This window comes from Dermacentor albipictus, chromosome 1 (assembly GCF_038994185.2).
Source record: "Dermacentor albipictus isolate Rhodes 1998 colony chromosome 1, USDA_Dalb.pri_finalv2, whole genome shotgun sequence".
Lineage (NCBI taxonomy): Eukaryota > Metazoa > Arthropoda > Arachnida > Ixodida > Ixodidae > Dermacentor > Dermacentor albipictus.
The window spans coordinates 186907291-186930213 of NC_091821.1; the positions used below are offsets into that span (position 1 = coordinate 186907291).

General features: G+C 44.5%; 1 protein-coding gene across 3 annotated transcripts in view; it reads left to right on the top strand.

The window, feature by feature from the left end:
• The window catches only part of LOC139054086 (putative ATP-dependent RNA helicase TDRD12), a 254611-nt gene that overhangs the window by 223973 nt on the left and 7715 nt on the right, over positions 1-22923 (top strand). For all 3 annotated transcript variants that reach the window (XM_070530611.1, XM_070530613.1, XM_070530612.1), the window contains exon 32: positions 11394-11493. In XM_070530611.1, the coding sequence (XP_070386712.1) occupies positions 11394-11493 (100 nt within the window). The remainder of the gene's footprint in view (positions 1-11393; positions 11494-22923) is intronic.

Genomic DNA, 22923 nt, shown 5'->3' on the forward strand with positions numbered 1-22923 from the left:
TGAACTTCGGCCCGAGTACATGGCCACAGCGGTTGCTGTCTATGTTGCCGTGTGAGGCGGCGGAAGTAATCGCCAGATTGAGTGCACAGGATGCATATGATTATGCAAAAGTTAAGGCTAGTCTCCTGAAGAAATACCGCCTTTCAGCCGAAGCTTTTCGGCAAAGGTTCAGGAGCACAGGCAAGAAAGATAGCGAAAGCTATCCGGAGTTTGCATATAGCTTAAAGGCCAACCTAGTCGAGTGGCTTAAAAGCGCGGAAGCGTATGACAGCAGAGACATGATCATTGAATGCATGTGTCTAGAGCAGTTTTACAAAACCATCCCCCAAGCTGTGAAACTGTGGGTGCAAGACAGAGGTAATGTAAACACTGTGGAATGGGTGGCTGAATTAGCCGAAGAATACGCAACCCGTAGAAAGTTGAACGCCGAGGAGGGAAACTGGGACAGTAAAAATCGACCGCGGAAACCATTTCCGTTCAAAAAGGGTGCACAGACTAGACGATCGGAGCCTGTAGACATGGCGGAAAAGCCCGCAGAAAAGAGCGAGGAGAAACTTAACGGAGAAACCGCACAAAAAGAACAGAAAAGAAAATTCGAATATTTTAGACCAATTAGCTGTTGCAAATGCCACAAACTGGGACATATAGCTGTAAACTGCGAGAAGTCTAGCGTAGTTTTCTCCTACGTGGAGGAAAAAGATGAGAATATGGAACTTTTAAGTCCATATCTCCACGACCTGCAAGTTAATGGAAAACCATGCCGAGTGCTAAGAGACAGTGCCGCCACGATGGACATTGTCCATCCGTCTTACGTGACGGTAGATGGCTTCACCGGAGAAGTAGCATGGATAAAACAGGTTGTAGAACACAGCGTGTGTCTGCCCATGGCCAAAGTCAAAATCAGTGGACCATTCGGGGAGCTAGAGACTGAGGCTGCAGTTTCCAAATTTTTGTCACTGCAGTATCCTTACATCTTTTCGAATCGTTCGAGTCAGTTACTGCATGACAAAGGGCTCAAACTGGGAGAGGGCATAGTACAGGCATTGACCCGAGGCCAAGCTCGTAAAATCGCGGCGCTTTCGACTGAAAATGCTCAAGCTCCTCCAGCGGAAGCAGAAAAGGAGGTAACTTCAATACCAGAATCCGAGCTAGGCCCGAGGGACAAAAGAACAGTTGAGGAGAGCTTGCCATCTGACCAGCTCAATGAGAACGTAGCACTAGAGTGTCAAAATTCTAGCCTGCAGGAAGAGCAAGCTGACGCACTCACAAGCGAGACAGGGTTGTTATTATTACCGGCCTCAAAAAACTTTGATCAGCTCTTACGTGTGGATAGAGAGTCACTGGCAGCTGAGCAAAAGAATGATGAGAGCTTAGCTAAATTACATGACACAGCTAAAGAAGGCATTGCTAGGCGCAACGTGATGATATATGAGAGAGGAGGATTGTTGTATCGGCACTACAGAGATCGAAAGGGTAGGATTTTAGATCATTTACTCGTACCTACTAAGTATAGGGAGGACCTTTTGAGTCTTTGTCATGGAAATGGGTGGTCCGGCCACCTAGGCATAAACAAATCAAAGGAAAGATTGCTTATGGAATACTACTGGCCTGGCTGTTTCAAAGACGTAGAAAACTTTGTAAGATCATGCGACGCCTGCCAGCGTTCTGGTAAACCAGGAGAGACATGGAAAGCTCCACTGAAGGTAGTGCCCTTAATAACAGAGCCTTTCAGACGACTTATAGACACGGTAGGGCCTCTTCCAAAAACAAAATCGGGCTACAGGTACTTGTTTACCATGCTGTGTCCGGCTACCAAGTTTCCAGAAGCAATCCCTTTGAAAGAGCTCAGCTCCACCGAAGTAGTAGACGCGCTTTTGACAGTGTTTGCACGAGTTGGGTTTCCAGCCGAAATTCGGGCAGATCAAGGGTCAGTATTCACGAGCGCACTGACTTCCACATTCTTGCAAAAGTGCGGGGTAAAGTTAATACACAGTTCTGTCTATCACCCTCAGTCAAACAGTGTAGAAAGGTGGCATTCGGTGCTTAAGCGAGTTCTGCGGGCGCTCTGTTACGAGCACAAGGAGGACTGGGAGAACTGTCTGCCGGCAACTTTGTTTGCTTTGCGAACGGTTCCACATGAAGCGACAGGGTTCTCACCAGCAGAACTAGTGTATGGGAGGACACTCCGTTCTCCACTGAGAATGTTAAGAGAGATGTGGGAGGAAAAAGGGGAGAGTCCAACAGTGGTTGAATACCTGCTAAATTTACTGGAACGGCTAAGCGCAACCCAAGAACTAGTCGGAAAGAACATGGCGATAGCTCAAAAGAACGCTAAAGTCTATTACGACAAGAATGCGAGGCTTCGTACGTTTAAAGCCGGAGACCAGGTAATGATCCTCAAACCTTCAAGAAAGAACAAGCTTGAAGTTCACTGGGACGGGCCCGTTAAAGTGTTGCACAAACTTTCAGATACTAACTATGCTTTGAGAATGCCCGGTCGCAGGAAGGAAGTGAGGATATATCACTGTAATTTGATGAAGCCGTATGTAGAGCGGAGCGGAGTCGTTAACTATACCGTCAAAGAGCCGGATGGCACTAGTACCAAGTTTAAGGAGTATAGGACGACCTCCAACTCTGAAATTGGCCTAGAAGAAGTAGTAGAACACTCGGTAAGCTCGCACGCTCTAAGACCCAAGCAGCTAGATGAGCTAAAAGGGGTGTTAGGGGAATATCTTGACAGATTCAGCGATCGGCCGGGTAGAACCAAACTGATAACGCATGAAATTGAGCTGACATCAACCGAACCAGTAAGATCAAAACCTTACAGGGTGTCTCCAAGACAGAGAGAGATAATGGAGGCAGAGATATAGCACGTGCTAGAGTTGGGAGTTATTGAGCCCGCTGCGAGCGACTACACGTCACCGCTAATACTCGTAGAAACCCCTAACAAGGACCCTCGTCCGTGTGTTGACTACAGGAAGTTAAATGCCATCACTAGGGATCAGCTGTACCCGATACCCAACATTGAGGAACGAATTGAAAGAGTTAGCGCTGCTAAATACATTTCAACTATAGATCTCGTGTGGGGGTACTGGCAAGTTCCTCTTTCAGAAAGTGCCAGCCGCTATGCTGCATTCATCTCGCCTGTAGGCACTTTTCGCCCTCTCGCACTCAGCTTCGGGCTGAAGAATGCGCCGTTTAGCTTCTCTAAGTTAATGGATATTGTCCTAAAAGACGTGCAGGAGTTCGCCTTGCCTTATCTTGATGATGTGGCCATTTTTTCGGACAGCGGGGAACAACACGTATCGCACCTCAAACAGGTGTTCTCACGGTTGAGGGAAGCCGGCTTAACGATGAAAGCGGAAAAGTGTAGGTTTGGTTGTTCGCAGGTTACTTATCTGGGTCATGTTGTCGGTCAGGGCATGAGACGGCCGGCTGAGCTGAAAATAGCTACGATTGGAGAATTTTCTCAGCCGCGCACGAAAACGGACCTTCGTTCATTTTTGGGACTTGTGGGGTACTATCTACGGTACATTCCGAATTACTCGCAATTGGCAAGTCCATTAACAGACGCCCTCCGAAAGGGAGCACCGAGTAACGTACACTGGGATAAGGGCAAAGAGAACGCTTTCCAATGTTTGAAAACACTATTGGTTTCTCGTCCTGTGCCTCGCGCGCCAGACTACACAAAGGAAGTCATAGTTCAATGCGACGCAAGCGACAGAGGTATGGGGGAGGTACTTAGTCAGGTCAGCAACGATAACGAGGAGCATCCTATCCTCTATGCCAGCCGTAAACTAAATGTAAGGGAGGAAGCCTACAGCGCTTCAGAGAAGGAATGTGCTTGTTAGTTTGGGCCGCCCAGAAGTTGTTGTGTTACTTGTACGAAGCGAAGTTCATCTTCGAGACCGACCACTGTCCTCTGACGTGGCTCAATGAAATGCCACACAAAAATGGCCGCTTGCTCCGATGGAGCCTCAGTCTCCAAGAGTACAACTTCTCCGTTAGATATAAGAAGGGAAAGTTGCATAGCAATGCGGATGGTTTGAGCAGGCTAATTTGAATTTTGCGTTTGACGGTCCTGCCTAAATTTTAGGGTTACTAGTGTTAACATTATTTAGCGAAGAAGATCCCCTCTCATTTAGCAGAATTCCCTCCATGATTGCTGAATTTGTCAGCAGGAATTTGCTTGAGAATTTGGCATAGCGAAATGCAGCATTTTTTTGTTTCTGCACTTATGGCGTTGTTGTTGTTGTTGTTGTTTTGTTTTTTTTTTTTTTAAGCCTAGCGAGTCTAAAGTGAGAGCCAATGCACGTCATCTCGGCGCAGAGCCGTGTTGTGGGGTTCATTTTGCAGTTGCCTGTCCGTGTTGGATGTCTTGGGGCGGTGACATCAATACACAAGTGGTCGCTGCGAGCCAAGACATCAATCCCCCCCTGACCACCAGCTGTTCTCTTCCTGCCTAGCGGTTGTCAGCGCTAGACAGTCGAGATTTTTTGGGTCATGGAGGCGCTGTTAAGTATGGCGAGCTGCAAGGCAAAATTGCCACCCAATTACGACTGGGGGAGAAGACGCGCATCCCCCACTCTCCGTCGTTGCAGCTAGGAGGCGTTCGAAGAAACGGGCTTTGTGCTGAAAACCGCCTCCATCCACCAGCCCCATCGCCATTGTGTTGGAATGAGTTCGGTGGGCGAACAATGGTGCCGGAGGTCTCCAGCGCGGACTTGATCTGCTACGCATGAACAAGGTGCCGCGGGAAAGCCGTTTTATGTTGCTTCCCAGGCCTCGACTAGACGCAAGACAACGAGCTACCCACCATTGGCGCCGATACTTCCCGGAACGGCACCCCTCCAACGCCGGCGTCGGGCATCGGAATGTGTGTGCCTTTGTGTACGTAAACTGTTCTGCGGTGCGGCGGCAAGTTGGCGATGAGTAAGCGAACAGTCGCCGCCTTGTATGGTTGGCGGACGGAGTGTATAAAAACTGCTGTTGTGCGAATGCTGGACCCACTTTTCTTGAGCAGTCATGTTAGACTGATTCACTTCTCTCGTGCAGTCATGTTGGACTGACACTCTTTTTTTCTCAAGCAGTCATGTTAGACTGATTTAATTTCTGTAAATAAACCCATATTCCTCGTTCTCGATGAGAAGCAGTTCTTCCCTTCATCAACGTCCTCAGCGTGGATAAGTTGGACGACGGCATGGGCCAGCTACCTTCGAATTCATGCCGGACTCCAATCTTGGCAACGGATCTCGAGCAATGGGATTGAGCCCCCAATCCTGACAACAGCGAGTCGTCAAGTGACGTGTTCATGTTTGCTTGTGCACGCATGCATGCTTGTTAATTTAGTTAGTAAGCAAATGCTTGCAACTTTACATGGCCAATAAAACTAATATCCTTACTTCCTATAGCTGTCTATTAATTTGCTATCGCAATTGATGCTTCGCCTTTCGGGCAAAACTGCAACTTTTTTTTTTCATCCCTTTTTTCTGCAAGTTTTGGATTTACAGGGTGGGCGCAAAAGTGTCATCACCTAGTCACATGCATTGGTGCAGGCAGCACATGAACAGGGGTAAGGTGGGGGGGGGAGGGAGGGGTCGCGCGAACTTGTGTCCCTGCAGATTTTAGAATCTTTGACCGGTGGAAACTCTCACCGAACCTGACAGTGAAGCAGTGCAGACGGTGCCTCCTTTTTGCGATGCCTACTAAAGTCACATGATGCACTGTCCTATCTTCTGTCGTGCAGATTGGTCTTACGATAGCCCACCTGCTCTAGAGTTGGTATAGCCCTTCTGCATTTTGTAGAAAAAATATGGAAAGCTAAACTTTCTGTGCAATAAACAAAAGTTTGCCACATGCCGCAATACACAGGTCCACTATTGAACTGAGCATCTTATCAATATTCAGTACAACAGAACATCACTAATTCTTTAGCTTCAGAGGAAACAAACCATGTTCGACTGAAATAATTCAGATAATTCAACAAAAATTATTTTCCATACCTTCATATACTAGAACTTAGCCGTAATTAGGGCTGGCATATTCATTTGGTGTTCCCTTTTATAAAAATAGACAGTATGTATATATTTATTTCTGTGTGCCTATATTACAGATAGCTTGCTACATTCTGGTTATGGAATGCTAGCAGGCTCCCGAGCATGTGCAGCACCATATTTTGTCGCCTAAAATTAGCATTAAATTTTGTGAAAAATTGTCTGATATTCAATATGCGGCTTTTTTTTTTCTTCTTGATTCAGTTCGAAATCTACTATTCAGTATTCGCACACCCCTAGTTATCTGTACTCATACATACATTGTGCAACTACCTTGTTTCTTGGACGAGGTTTCTGTCCCTGAATAAAATAGTTTTTGCTAATAATAACAGATACCGTACAGTGTGACTTGCACTTGTCGAGTGACCATCTGCGGACTGTGCGAACATCCGAAGCAGTGGTAGATGTAGGGTTGTTGATCTGCATGTTCTCTATAGTGCGTTGTCCAAGCATGCGACCATGCGAGGTCTTACTGTGGCTTTAGCACTTTGTTTTTCTTTCTGTTTATGTGAAAAATATAACTTTTTTTGGTCTGGTTCGTCCCATCCTCTTCGACGCACCCACCCATCTTACAGCAACTGTGTCCATACAAATAACCACCAGATTCTTTTTACGCGATCTCCTTTCCATATTACTGCTTTATAGGGCACAAAGGCAATATAGAAGCAATGTACTAGACTTGAAATGCGTGAGAACGCTGCCAGTGGCTCATGCAAATATTTTATAATGATTGGCACTGTGATGTTTCGGGGTTGCATTGGGTTGGCAGTACAGGAGCATATGCTTTGATGTTTTAGTTCTGATGCCGCACGATCAGATAGTGAGATTTTGTAATTCGTGCTGGTTATTTATAGGTGCCAGTTCTCTTTGTCGAGTGAAAACCGATATAGTCAAAATAGCTCGCAACACGTACACATATTGCCGGCGTATGATGCACATCACTTGTTTGCGCACCCAAAAGAATTTTCCACATACTGTTGTTACAACTGCTCCGAAAGGCTGCAGGGTGGTTCCCCGATGACCTTGTATAACAGGCATCACATAAATTTCACTGAGAACAAACTACATCATCTCCAAGTCATTCCGCAGCACCATGCCACGCGCCCTTTTTTTCTCACTCGATTATAAGGTCTATAGTGCATGGTTTTTCCCCCAGAATATTCCCGAGAGAAGACTGCATTTGTTATGACGGCTTTTATCAGTTCAAGGTGATGCCTTTCGGTCTCTGTAACGTGCCCGCCACCTTCGAATGAATGATAGACTCTTTGCTTCGGGGGTTCAAGTGGTCCACCTGTTTGTGCTATCTAGACGACGTCATCATTTATTCGCCCACATTCGACACGCATCTAGACCATCTTTCAGCGACTCTGGACGTGTTCCGCCGTGCCGGTCTCCAGTTGTACGCATCAAAATGTCACTTCGCTCGCCGACAAATCGCCGTCCTTGGACACCTCGTGGACGCCAGAGGCGTGCGACCCGATCCGGACAAAATTCGCGCCGTTACGAATTTTCCTGTTCCGAAGTCTACCAAGGACGTTCATAGTTTCGTAGGGCTGTGCTCCTATTTCCGACGCTTTGTGAAGGATTTTGCGAGCATCGCACGTCCCCTTACCGACCTCTTTAAGAAAGACGCCCCTTTTTCTTGGTGTCCTGACCATGCCGCATCTTTTTCGCAGTTGTCTACTCTCCTTACCACGCTTCCAATTTTGGCCCACTTTGACCCGTCTTCCTCAACGGAAGTTCGAACTGATGCCAGTGGTCTCGGCATAGGAGCAGTGTTAGCACAACGGCAGCGTGGACATGATCGCGTTCTAGCCTATGCCAGCCGACTTCTATCACCCGCCGAGCGCAATTATTTAATGACAGAGCGCAAGTGCCTTGCTCTTGTTTGGGCTGTTGCGAAGTTTCGTCCATATTTGTATGGACGCCCCTTCTGTGTCATCACTGATCACCACGCTCTCTGCTGGCTATCCTCGCTCAAGGACCCCACTGGACGACTCGCTCGCTGGGTGTTACGCCTGCAAGAATATACCTTCTCTGTGGTGTATAAGACGGGACGCTTGCACCAGGATGCCGACTGTTTGTCCCGCTACCCCGTCGACAAGCTGGGTGATGCGGACGCCATCACTTGCGTTTTCTCTGGGTCCCGGTTGTTTCAAATCGGCAACGAGCTACGCCGCGATCCTGCCTTACGAGCCCTCATCGACCGTCTGGAGTCAACTCCTGGCTACGCCTCTGTCCGGATGTTTCTCCTTAAGGAGGGGACATTGTACCGCCACAATTTTGATCCACACGGCCTTGACCTTCTGCTCGTCATTCCATCGCACCTGCGTTCGACTGTCCTCCAGCAACTTCACGATGCTCCCTTGGCTGGACACTTGGGCGTCTCGCGCAGATACGACCGTGTACGCCGTCGATTCTTTTGGCCGGGTCTCGCCCGCTCCGTGCGGCGCTACGTTGCCGCTTGTGAGCCCTGACAGCGCGGGAAGAAGCTTTCCACACCTCCAGCTGGATGTCTCCAGCCGATCGACATCCCACCCGAACCCTTTTTCCGTGTTGGTCTAGACTTTCTGGGACCATTTCCTCTCTCGGACTCCGGAAATAAATGGGTTGCCGTCGCTACCGATTATGCTACGCGGTACGCAATCACCAGAGCCCTCCCGACAAGTTGCGCTACTGACGTTGCTGACTTTCTGCTCTATGACATCATTTTAGTGCACGGTGCTCCGCGTTAATTACTCACTGACCGTGGCCGCAGCTTTCTGTCGGCAGTCGTCGAGGACATCCTCCGCTCCTGCTCGACAAAGCACAAGTTCAGCACGTCCTACCACCCACAGACCAACGGCCTCACGGAGTGCCTCAACCGGACCATCACAGACATGCTTTCGAACTACGTTGCGTCCGACCACCACGACTGGGATCTTCACTTGCCATACGTGACGTTCGCATACAATTCATCGCGTCACGACACCGCCGGCTATTCACCATTCTATCTCCTATATGGCCGAGAACCCGCGTTGCCCTTGGAAACTTTGTTGCCCTCGGCCACACGTTCAGCCACTGAATACGCCCGCGACGCGATCGCACATGCCGACCACGCGCGCCAGCTCGCTCGCACCTGTCTCGAGGCCTCACAGGAGCATTAGAGACGCCTCTATGATTGCCACCATCGCGACATGCACTTTTCTTCGATTTCTCTGGTGCTTCTCTGGTCACCCATTCGACATGTGGGCCTTTCCGAAAAGCTGCTGTCGTGCTACACTGGCCCTTACCGTGTGGTGCGACAAGTGACAGATGTCACGTATGAAATCATCCCCGCCGACCTCTCAGCGTCATCATCAGCTGCAAGTGACATCGTTCACGTGGCGAGACTAAAACCATACCATACACCTTTCACCACGGATGTGTAGATTAAGCACCAGGACGGTGCTTCTACAGCCGGGGGTGATGCTACGGAACAGCCGCCGCAGTGTGGCTGCACTGAGGAGGACGAAGACGACGTGTGTGCTGGCTTGATATAGCGTCGCCATTTTGGCCTCCGTTAGCTTCCTTGTAAATAAATTTTAAATAGCATTCAGCTTCAGCTACACGTAACAATATTTAGCTTCAAAGTCGGCTTCCGCCTTATATGCGAAGCTGTTAGATTCAGTAATAATGTTTTAGTATGATGGTGGCAGCACCACATTTCCCATAATTCACATTTTTAATTGCAGTGCAAATTGTACCAACTAATTTGGCTGGTGAGGCAGTACCCTATTTTTACACACATAAGCAGCATTGAGAATTCAAAAATTTCACTCTAAATGGGAAGTGTGCGTTATAAGCGAATTTTGCCTTGACGTGTGGTTTCACAGCAGCATGAATTTCACTCTATAGCGTGGCTTCATGGCAGCACGGTGCCCGCTGCCGTGAAGCTGCACCTCAATATAACGTTCGCACCAATCTAGTTTCGGTTTCTCCTCAGTTTCCCCACCCTCTCCCCAAATCCCACTGTTGAAGCTCCTTTCGTCTTTTCTAATTCATGGTTGCCATTTTGCATTTTGGCTGTGTTTTTCGAGCAATCCCAGCAAAGTCTGAATAATCATTCTGCTACTTTATATTGCCTTATATTAGCATACTTATTTAAGTTTTTTCTTACCCACCGCGGTGGCTTAGTGGCTATGCTGTTGCGCTGCTAAGTACGAGGTCGTGGGATGAAATCCCGACCACAGCAGCAGCATTTGGATGGAGGTGAAATGCAAAAACGGCCGTTTCTCATCCATTGGGGGCACGTTAAAGATCCCCTAGTGGTCAAAATTAATCCGGAGTCTCCCACTGCAGCGTGCCTCGTAATCAAATCGTGGTTTTGGCGTGTAAAACACCAGAATTCAATTCAACTTCTTTTCCTCCCCAACTCCCGAACTGGCACCCTTGCCTTATAATCGTGACCGCCTTATGATAGAATAAATATGGTATTGTGGTGGTTTACAATATGGTTTTGGTTTTTTGAGACTTAAGAAATTGGTCACACCTTGTGCTGTAGATAGCAGACTGGCATCACAAGAAAGTTAAAAAAAGCTAATATCCTGCACACAATTGCTTTTAAATGCATAACCATTTCTATAAAGACTCAACAAAGTAACCCGTCTGCCCATCTGTCACACAAGACGAGATCGCTTTCAAGATAGGGCCTGCAGCAGCGAGCGAAATCACCTTCGTGTTGCCTCTCGCTTCAACACGAATTAAACGGCGAGAACACAGTGCGCACAAAGCTATCAGTACTCATCGCACTCTGTCTTCCATCGCAGATCGCTTTCAAGATAGGGCCCGCGTGGCCATGCCATACGCAACTGCTGCCGGAATTTGGTTGGTCACGGTTTATAGTGTTTCATATCGAAACGAGGCAGCAGCATCGACCACATCTATGTACGAGGTCTAACAAATGTGACTCTGTTCAATTACGTCACATGCTACAGCACGCATTGGTCAGTGTTCATCTTCCATGAAGCAGTGGCATCATCCAAACGCACCATTATATAACACGAGTAACATTGCTACTACTCGTTTCTTTGTCATCTCATGCTGTTCTCGGTTAAAATTTTGCTGTTGCTACCACGCTTCTCTGTTTCACGATTCCTTCGTGGTGTTTCTCGCAATTATACCAAACACAGTAGCAAATGCTTACGCATCATTTAGATAACTCCCACAGGAGATCCTGCATGGAAGTTTTAACAATTGGTACATAAATTTTTTTTCTCTCATCAGGGGAAAAGACAGACCAGCAATATGTTAACTATAGATATGGGCACAAGTGTACTTTGTGAACAACTTCCAAACCTAATTTTGCTCACACTGTTGCAGGTGCAGTACATTCGCTATCAACTGGATCATATTGATGTAAGTGACAATGAGGATGACATAGTCAGTGCCTGCAAAGCTTACAAGGACCCCCTCTTCACAGGTTTGCATTGTTCTTGCACTTTTGCTTGCCCTTTCTTTTCGTCCTTCTTACTTTCAAGGTGAACTGCTGTTCTTTGAATGAGAGGTTCCTCTTTATGTTAAGCAGCATCCAAAGTGTCTACCAACCGGGAAAACTGGCAATTCTCAGGGATTTTGAATAGTCTGGAAAAACTAAGGGAAAACTCAAAGAATTTGTACTTCAATCACGGAAAATTAGCTGTCATTTTATTGAAAGGGAACGAAAGTTGCCCTACTGCTGGCTTGAGTAAAAAAGAGGAATCGTAACGAATTGTCTTTGACACCGTGTTGTCGGCTGGAAGAGTTACCAGTGTACAGTCAACGCCTGATTTTTGTGAAATGCCCAATAATGTGGATGGCTTCACGGCAATAATTAAACCCAACACCGCCGTTTTGATTATCTCACCACCTCGAACCGGCGCGCTCGTACGTGGATCCGCCGGCAGCCGTAGCCACCACCGCGGCAACGCTAGGCTTAGCTGCTTCGACGTTCGCTATTAACCGTTTGAGGGTCGATTTTTTTTTGCCATATGCGACTGCCCTGGGTCGATTCTTTTTATTGCAGATTCCAATTCTTCTTATGGACTTATTAAAATAAAATTACTGCAATTTTTCTAGGGTGACCGTAAAGTGAGAAAAGGATATTTTGCGTTGGTATATATGTACTATTCATTCATGAATAACAACTTATAAGAATGAAAAATTTGACGCTTTTTTATACACATAGTTCAAGGCCTTGAAAATCCGCACACCGGAATATTTTGCAAAACTCAAATGTTCCTGCTCTTACACTAATATGTACATCCATAGCATAATCGAGCTGCGTAGGTACGCGCACTAAAAAAAACTGTGTTGTTGTGTGCCTGTCAAAGAAGCACATGTGACAAACTTCCGCTAATATTCATCTTATCGCCAACCAGAGGCAATTAGTTTTCGCGAGTGTCAAAAAAAAAAACAAGCAACGGAAACGCTTGCACGGCGGCATCCTTCCTATGCGCACCCCTGTCAACACTAAATGAGCGAGAAAGGGGCAGTCGCCCTTTGAGCAATTAGTAACGAGATAGCCATCAGTTTTGCAAGTGCAAGAAGCCGAAACCACCCGCGGAACAGAACCCGAACTGCCACCCACGCACACGCGCGCCAATGCTCCAGCGGTACTGTATAGACATGCAGGAGCAAACCAGCACTAAAACAAACCATGCAATGAAAACCAAGAAAGGGAGGCGTGCGAAACAAATTCCCTGTATTCCCACATAGTGGCAGCATTTGACAGAAAAGAAAAAATTAGGAAATTGGTGCGCTTTTTAAACGTACAGATGGCACCGTAAATATACGGCATCGACCATTTTTGGACTTGTTCGCAGCGCCGTATATTTACATCATTGACCCTCAAAGGGTTAAACTTGTTGCCATTCGGTGCTGTTTTTTTCTTTGAAAGAATTTGCTGCTGTCAGCAATGGCACCAACTCCGCCTTTGTGGTCCTTGAGATTGGCTTTGAAGCTCGGAAAGTACGGCGCATTGCATAATGAGGGGGGGGGGGGGTTGAAAGGCAGCTTCACCTCTAGACAGTGATGTTACGTGGAGAAGTGTACAAGAAGTGTTGTGGTGAAGCTTAACAAGCATGGGAAAGGGCGATTGTCACTGGACACAGTACGTATTCCATAATTATACATGCACGCACCCGCCGTCTCCTGTCACAATACGACCACGGATATGCCTAATAAGTGTCCTGGATGCCCTTAAGAGCTTTTTCGAATGTGCCTGTGTGGATTTGAGCCCTTGAGGGCAGCAAAACACATGCATTCATTTTTTGGACGTTTTCGTGGCCCCTAGGGAGTACGAAAAATTGGACGTTAACTGTACAACTGACCAAGAGGATGCTTCAAATGGTCCATGGGGCAAATATGCGGTGGAACGAGGACAAGAACAGAAATGACCGTTACATTGAGGAATGATCGGGAAAGGAACTGTGCTGCCTCTTTGGAGGAGCATGAGCTCAAAAAGCAGAGTTGGCTGACGCAAAGATGCAGGTGGCCCACATCCAAACCAAAATAAACTCTTGAAAGCAGTGAAACACAAAACGGACGCATTGTGCGTGGGATAAGTGTCTGTGAGGACAGTTGAGGTTGACTTTCCAACTGCAAAGAAAATCTCACTTTTGACAAAGTTCGGGCCTAATATCGATGGTCTTGCTATCACTTGATAGAAATAGCAAATTTCAGAAAATATTTGCTTTTGTATACATCTCTTTTTATTTGTATTTGAAAATGTTTGACTCTATTTGAAATGGGCTTTATCATTTTTCTTTTTCTAAGATATCTTACTTGCTGTGCATTTTACTATCCCCTACCATCAGTTTTCTATTTTGAATTGAATAAACACTACTCCTTACCATACAAACTAGATTAATTTTTTTTTTATATATACTTGAGAGTGACAGCATCGGGCGATGTGGTGTCAAGCCCGCCTTGACATAAAATAAAGTTCTGTGTCGCTCAGGGATAACCTGTAAAGCTCAGGGAATTTGAAAATGTCAACTTGGTAGACACCCGGAGCATCAGTATTGTTACTTTATTCTCTTCTAAAATAGTTGTCTGCGATGAACATTCTTGTTGGCTCATTTCAAGTAGTACTTTCTTCGACATGTCTAAGGGGCTGAAATATAAAGAATGTTGTAGGACAGAGGTGTGTGGTTTGTGCAAAATGTTTTTTTTTTCTTTTATCAGAGTATAGCTTTTAGTTTCATGTTGCTGTTAAGATGACCTAGTATCTGCAGCCAAACTAGTCATTAACTATCTACACCATTTCATTATGAACGGTGTGTCAGATTGAGGGGAACACAAATGTGGGACTGGTTGGCATCGTTACACAGAATTTATGAAAAGCAGTCGCATTCCTAACACCCGTATTAGGCGTATGTTCACTAGCGTGTTTCCTCAAATCCATAGCCTCTGCTTCTTGCTACGAGTGGACCATGTACAGTCGACCAAAAAAGTTTACGGACCACGGGGTCTCAGAAAATGCTAAATATACGAGCTGCCTTTAAAAGTAGCCTGTAAAACCGTACATCACAATGTTGTTCGTATATACCAGTAAAGGCTGGAAATGGGAATATCAGGCTGCATTTGGAGGCTGCGGAGATATTCCGCTTTTTGTCAGGTCTCTTGGTCCGTAAACTTTTTTGGTCGACTGTACCTTATGATATTGAGTGTAATAGGGAGCAGAAAAATGAGAATGAGGCCATGTATGAGTGTGTCATTTTACCAGTTATTTTTGAGGTAATGCAATGCAACTGAATAACATTGCAAGGTTGTGCAAGAATTCTGAATGATGGTCACTGCAAAATTTTCATTGTTCCATTGTAAACTGATTTTATTTATATATTTTCAAAAGTGGTATATTGAAAACAGGCTCTCGAGGAAGAGTACTGTGGACTTCCATTAATTCAACTTTAATTCAATTTTTTGTTAATGTGATCCTGATCAAAGGTCCTGGCTGGTGCCCATCCATTTCTATGAGCCCAACCTATGTTATTTCAATCGTGAAATTGGACTTCTTCAGATAAATCAAACCAACCTATGTTATTTTGATCTTGAAGTTGGCCTTCACCAAATAATTTGAACTTGACTTGTCAGCATGCATGCACCTGACCCCAATGATGATCCCAATAATGGCAGTGTTTGTCTTGGCAGGGCTTAGTGGACAGTAAATGCATTGAACACACATAATTTCTTACCGAGAACACCCATTTTTGGCCTCTTGCAGAAATATTTTCAAGAAAGAATAGTAGTTCACAATGCATGCTTGCATATTTACTCGATTCTAAAGCACATCTTTTTTTCCCAGAAAATTGGTTTGAAAATTGCCTGTGTGCTGCAGTCGGGTACGAAACTAAAACCATGTTCATAACAACCTACCATCGGATCCAGCCTAGCCAGCGTCATCGCCTTTGCCATCTCAAGATGGCAGCAGAACAAGTTTTTGCATTGCAAGACAGCAACAATGCACTGCTTTGAATATGCTATCTCCTTCAAAAGGCTAATTTTTTGCTATCCTGTAGCATTGCAGGAGTTGTTGAACAAACTAGCAAAGTACAGTAGAACCTCATTGATATATTCCCGTTACGTACGTTTTCCCGGCGCCAACATTCGCTATCGAGAACACAAAAAATTACCCAACAGAGTTGAGCTAATTTTTTACCGGTTCAGACGTTACTGGAAAACACACTTTTTAGGCACCAACATTCAGTGCATCGCCACTCTGATCTCTCTGCTGCAGATTGGAATTTTATACGTTTTCCAGCCTCTAGATCCCATGTGAACAAGAAAAGGCGCGAGGTGCGCACGATCGAGAACAATATATAGCTGCCCGTCTCACATGAAAACAACGGCGCGCACAGTTTCTTATTCCGGTATGAGCAAATCTCCACCCAGGTCGTCACATGCCGCATTCACAGCTATCGCCTCCAAAGCTACTGTGCTAAGCATCTTCACCCATCTATTTTACAGCGCGTGGTGTGTAGTGCCATTGGTAGCATACTGCACACGTTTAGTAGGCGGTAATCCAAACACACCCCCGTTCACTGCTTCAGGCAGTGCGATGTGGGCATCACGTTTCGCTTCAGCGGCATCTGGCATTGCTCACCAGCTCGATTTCTTTTTCGGTTTCCTGTTGCCCTCTTAAAGCACCACACTATAGGAAAACAACAGAATGCATCTCAGGCCGCCGGAGCACCAGCAGTTTGACCTGTATCGGTGTCTGGTACTGCAACAATCCGCGCAACGCTTCGCATTACGTAGATGTCAACAATAGTTAAGTCTGTCAAATTTTTTTAGTTGTTCGGATCGTACGTTTTTCTGGTATGTTTTTTCCTGCGTTGTTTCCCAAAACGTATGAATGGGGTTCTACTGTAGTTAGTTTAGGCATGGGCTGCCATCCTGTTTGCAATTGTTGCAGTCTTTTGATGAGTGCAGAATATCAAACTTGCTATGGGACTGTACGGAGGTTGACATGTTGCGGTTCACAGACGGAGGTAAAGTTATGTTTCAGAGACGATGAAGATTAAGCGTAAATAAATTTCCATTCTGGGAAGGCAAAGTGTGCTGATTTCATCTTTACTTTATTGCCAGAATTGGAGGCACGCTACACTTTTCTCACAAAAAAAGTTCAGTGTCATTATATTTGCCATCTCTTGTTAGCATTCCACTTTGAACCCACAAAAAGTGGGTCGTATTCAACTAGGGGAGTGCTAGGATGTGTCAGATATAGTCGGACCGCAATGTAAAGAACTATTCTAATTTCCTGACCTTAGTTGCATTGAAAACCGTGTATCATCTTTTTTTTCACTATTTAACGAAGTAATTTTGCGACAAGGCCATGTAAAGCATGTGCTTGGAGCCTGTATGGCTAGTAAGTCTAGCAAAATACTCAAAAAATGTCGGGCAAGGCAAAAGTTGACTTCGAGCATTGTTTTCCATGAAAAGCTTGAGCAGCAAACCCCATCAAAGCACGTGAGCCAAGACTCGGTAAGCAGGAAACAGCACTGCGCCATTTTTCGTGTCTGTAAACAACTTGTGGAGGCCACGGGTCGCGCGGCAGCATGAGTAGAAACTTGAGAGCTGACTATTCCATCTGCGTGAGTGGGTCTGGGAGGGAGTGAACAAGCTTTAATGTATACAAGCACACATGGGAGGAGCAGGAACGCGCTTCTCCTCCTCGCACGCGTCCATGCGTGTCCCACGCTGTGCAAACACCGAGCCAAAATGGTTGGTGCCTCCTGCACATTTTGTTTTTCCCGCGCATCTAGTGTTGGCAGAAGCGTAAGTTGTAAGTTCAAATTTTCGAGACATGGTGCAAATCACACACTTCATCAATACTCCGCCTTTCTGTCAAAACTGTAACTTTTCTTTTTAAATGCGTATGCATTTCTATGCCTACCCAATGAGGGAACTTGTCCGTCAGCTACATCGCTTTCAAGATAGAGCCCTCACCAGTGAGTGAATTCACCTTCGTGCTGCCTTTCACTTCAACGCAAACTAAGTGGCAAGAACACGGGACACACGAACCTATCAGCACTCGGTGCACTGTGTCCCCATCGCAGGCTGCTTTCAAGATGAGACCTGTGCGTCTCGCTTCAACGCGAACTAAGCAGCGAGAACTTGTCCGTGCGGCCGCGCTATACGCAGCGGCCACCAGGGTACGGTTGATCACTTTTGATAAGGGTTTGATGCAGATGTGTAAGGCACTAAAGAGCGATAATGGCTCATAATGATCTGAACGTCATCAGCACACCTGGCGCCGCTACCTGTGGTAGTTTGCTTTCATCATCAATTCACCCTGTGCCGCCATTCGCAGCAGTTTGTGTCGCTGCAAAGCTCATTCGGATCAAGTTTCATAACATTGATAATGACACCGGGCTACGTCGAGATGAGTAAGTGGTACAATGCTTATGCATACTTAGACAACTTCTAGATGAGTTTCTGCGGGTTTTTTTTTCTCTTTCTTTCTTAGGATGAATATCCATATCTTTTTACACTTCTGTTTTTCATTTTGAGGCGCTCACTGCAGGCACTTAGCATGGCCAGTTATGGCATCCAAGATTTATGGTGCCGCATGATGCAACACACACAAATCTCAGATGCTGTGAGTCATGTTGATGCGTTGCTCTCGGTGCAATCTGCACCGCACTGCAGTATTATGGCCCTTATTAATTTGTTAATAAGTGCAGGGATGGAATTGCTGCACCAATTGCACCATCTTGCGCCAAAACAGTAATTTCAAATGAAATTGCCAAATTTAGCAGGCTGCGCATGTTCAGTGGCAACCACACATCCATAGGCACGCAATGGCTAGCACTTAGCCCTGCAATCTAATGGGCCTTAGCAATCCATTTCAGTGTCAACGTCCTTGGAGTGTGTGGGTGTGTTTGGTGACATAAGTGTGACTAGGCCACAAAGAAATGAAAACCATTGTGTGCTATACAATGCATTATGAATGTTTTTTATAAAGGTGTTATGCATTGCACCACGTCCAGTTATAGGGATGATAGTGCGACACGCCAACAAACGACCCGCTTGCTTTCATGAAACTTCGTCACAAATATCCAATGCCAACCACAATTGTCGCTCAAATTTGCACGCAGGCTGCAGTATTTTCTGCCAGGCCACACTTCACGAAATCAGGCTCTTGCTGCCGCAGAACGCAAGCCAAGGATGTAAAGTTTCAGTTCAGTTCAGTTGTTTATTTTTCACCACACACACAAAAAAAAGTACACAAGGTAAAAAAAATGGTGAAAAAAATGGGGACCGGAAAAAAAACTACATTATAGCAACTTGACGGAGCTCCGGCCGCCGTGAACGAGCAGCAAACAGGCACAAACACTGCATCGCAAAAAATAAATTGGTAATACACATAACAATTAGGACACTACAAGATGCAAAACAAGATATCTTGAAAGGCAGATCCCAGAAACTTGGATAGCGCGAATACTAACATATCATGTCAAAAAGAAAATGTAAATACCATATGTTCACTGATTGAAAAACCAACTAAAGCGGGCATCACAAAAAGAGATAAAAACAATGTGATAACACAGCAGTATGTTGTTTGTCGCAGCTAAAATAGATTTCATTTAAAAATATGCAGTAAATGTAAGAAGCAACCAGATCGTATATTCAAGACATCGTTCGTAGGTATACAGTTAAAAAAAAATACAGGCAACTTCTGTACACTCGAAAATGAATGAAAGTGGTACGTAATAGTATTTGCTGCGTTGAGGGACATGTTTTCAGAATCAACTTTTATTAAAAACCAGCTTTCAAAGAAAGTTCCAACATACACTTGTTACTTACGGTTAAAGGATCTATGTATCGTTTAGAAAGCTAATTCAATATGTTGGGTAAAGTATGGCATAATCTCTGGCGCCCATATTCTGTGTGTGAGAATGGAATGTGCCAAGGAATTTGACATCGAAAGGAGTATAACGAGACCGTTTCCTTTTTTTTTTTTTGTCTTTTTTTTTACGTAGCCAATACCGAAAATGCCGCTAGATTGTTTTGTACTGTATTCTTGTAATTTCAGGTTTGTTTATGATCATATAGTTAAAATGCTCTAACTATCCTATATTTTTAAAATAATTCTTCGGTGTATGCATTATAGGGAATGTTTTCTATTGCCCAAACTGCCTTTCTTTTGTTTTCAACACCGTAAGTTTGTTCATATTATTTGCTGTTGTGTTTCCCCATATTGTTGCGCAATAACTGAATTCAGAATAGAATAGAGAATTATATAAAATTAGTTTAATTTTAAAAGGCAGAAATTTCCGATGCCTGCTTATAATTCCAACAGATTTCCAAGCTCTAGAGCAAGTTTAGTCAACATGATCGTTCTAGGACATATGTTCCGCAAATACTACGCCTAGTGTTCTCACCGACCTTTCAAGCGTTACCGTATATGGGCCCAGAACAGTTACGTTTGATACGGTTATGGGTGTACTTCGAGCTCGATATAAAACACACCTTGTTTTGGATTCATTTAGCAGAAGGCTATTGTGACAAACTACACCTGCTTGTTCTGTTATGTTAGTTAAATGCTTCCCATGAACAAACACTGTGGTGTCGTCGGCATAAATGACAAAGTTGCATTTGGTATTTAAGTTAACAATATCATTTATGTAATACAAGAGGAGAATGGGACCAAGGATGCTGCCCTGTTGCACTGCTGTAGTAACTGGTCTAATTTTAGATCTGCAATCTATAATTTCAATAAATTGCTTACGTGATTCTAAGTACTCTCGGATAAGTTCAAGTATACTTCCTCGAACGCCCTATTTTTCCAATTTAGAGAGCAGTAGAGTGGGATTAATGTGATCGAAGGCTTTGCTAAAGTCTAGGTATATTACCAAAGTCATCATTTTTTCTTCGATGTTATTTAAAATTGTCTCCTTTTGTACTAGTAATGCAGATTTTGTTGAATAATTTTTTCTTAAACCATGCTGACAGTTTGTAATTAAATTGAATTTGCATGAAAAACAGGCCATTCTAATGTTAATTACTTTTTGGGGGAATTTCGAAAATATGGGTAGTATCGATAACGGGCAGTAGTTGCTAAACATATTCTTGTCTGCTTCTTTGTGTATCACCATTATTCGCTACTTGCATGTTTTGGGGAAATACACTAGTTGATAGAACTAAATTAGAGATATGGGTTAGTAAAGGCACAATAAGGTCCAATACGTGCTTTATCGGTGTGATTTCAAGGCCATCAGCATCTTTGCTGGAGCTGTTTTTATGTTCACTGAAGATTGAGACAACCTCTAATACATAGATTGGCATTAGGAACAGCGTCTGCGCAGCACGTGTTATGTTGCTGACTGCGTCACCGCTTGTACTTTTGTTCGCGTCTCCTGCCAGCTCTACAAAGTAATCATTTATTCGATCTGCTAGTCCTTTTCCTTTCAAAACTATGCCATCAACAATAGCAGTTTGCACTTGTGTAGCATTTGTTTTCTTGTTTAAAATGTTAAATTTTTTCCCCACCATTGCACTTCTGTGGAGACAGTCAGTATCAAAGACGCGAAGGAAGTAATCTTTTTTTGCTTTCTCTTTCTCTTCATTTAGTTTATTTCTGAAAGTCTCTTACTGATTCCAATCACTTTGATCCCACATTCGAAGAAATAATTGCTAAAGCTTGTTCTTTTTTCGAATGTGCCGAAGAGTACCATTACTAATCCATGGTTTGTGTGATTTATTGCTTGGCCGAAAGTTCTTCGTTGGGAATGAGTGAAAATACTGCATGTTGAAGATCTTCATAAATTCTTCATATGACAGTTAGCGTTCTGATGAGCAAAAATGCTTGACCAGTCTACAATATGAATCTTCTCTCTAAATGTTTGCATTATGTCTTCAGATATTAGGCACTATATGGTTTCACAACACTTGTTAAACTGGAGATGGGAGCGTCTGTTTATTAATGTAAATATTGGCATGTTATCGCTGATATCGCAGCTTAAAATACCAGATATGCTGTGGTCCATGGGGATATACATGATAAACATGTCAAGCAATGATGACGTTGTAGCAGTGACACACATTGGCAAGGTAATTGCATTGTGAAACCCATTGTGCTTAAGTATTCCTAAGAATTCTGTTGTAGGCACGGATTGATTTGAAATATTGATGTTAAAATCTCTGCTAACTAAAGTGTATCCCATTTCATTCGCATAGGAAAAAACACCATCAAAGAAATCCAGAAATGCTCGCATACGTCCTGCAGGGAGGCGATAAATGACTCCAAAAACTTTTTCGTGTTGCCTAACACACAATACTTCGTAATCATTGGTTCTTTTCCTAAAACATTCCAACATTTCAAAGCTAGACATTGCCATCAGAATAGAAACACTGCCCCCTCTACTTCCTGTGCAATTCGAATTGAAATGTGTAAATCCATAATGTACATAAAATTTGAAGTCGTCTTTGTACCGTGTTTCAGTAAACATTAGTATATCAAATTTAAGTTTGCAGGAAGTGAGTAGTGTAGAGATATCATCTCACTTTGGTTCTACTGATCGGGTATTTAATTTAGTAGTTTAAGCCATTGCGTAATATTTGTGTCACCACCGACTTTGCCAATATCTTGGGGAAGAACGTAATCACTAGCCATTACAAAAGATCAACGTATGGTTGCTCGTGTCTTATTTTACGTATTACAAGTGACCGTAGAGCATATTTTATCAACATCACTTTCGCGGCTGATGCGTATTATCTCTGGTTTCCCGCTTTGTCGGGCGAAAATGATGCGGTTCTTGACCCAGGCAGTCTTCCACTCATGATTGCTCTTGTGTGCACTAGCCATCCCAAGAAGCTTTTTCATTGCAGGGCAAAGATGCTCATTTAGTAGATCGAGTCATCACACTGGGAGCCAAGCAAATTGTTCTTTAGCCTCTTCTTACGCGCTTTTTCAAGAAATTGCTCCCGTTTTTCATGGCTTTGAAACTCGACAACAATATTCGTTTTGGCATCTTCTTTTGTCCGTACTCTGTGACACATGTCCACATCCCTAGGCGGTACAGCTTCACCAATGGCCTCGCCTATTTTTCTAAGTATATTCGCAAGGTTCTCATTCGGTTCCTGCGGGATGCCTTTAATTTCTACGTTTTTGTTCCTCGTGTATTGCTCATGCTTCAATAGCTCATCCTGGCTTGTAGTCAGATCTTTCTCTAATGTGAAAACCTTGTGCCAAAGCTCTTCGTTGTCTTTTTTCAACGCTTTGATTACTCTGGCTGTGCCTTCAAGGCAGCCGTCTGCTTCAGAAGGACATTTGCTCATGAGATACGTGCTCTTATTTTATTTCGTCCATTTCGGTACGAACGCTTCTCTCGTCAAGGCAGATGTTTCACTCCAAGAAATCCTTGTA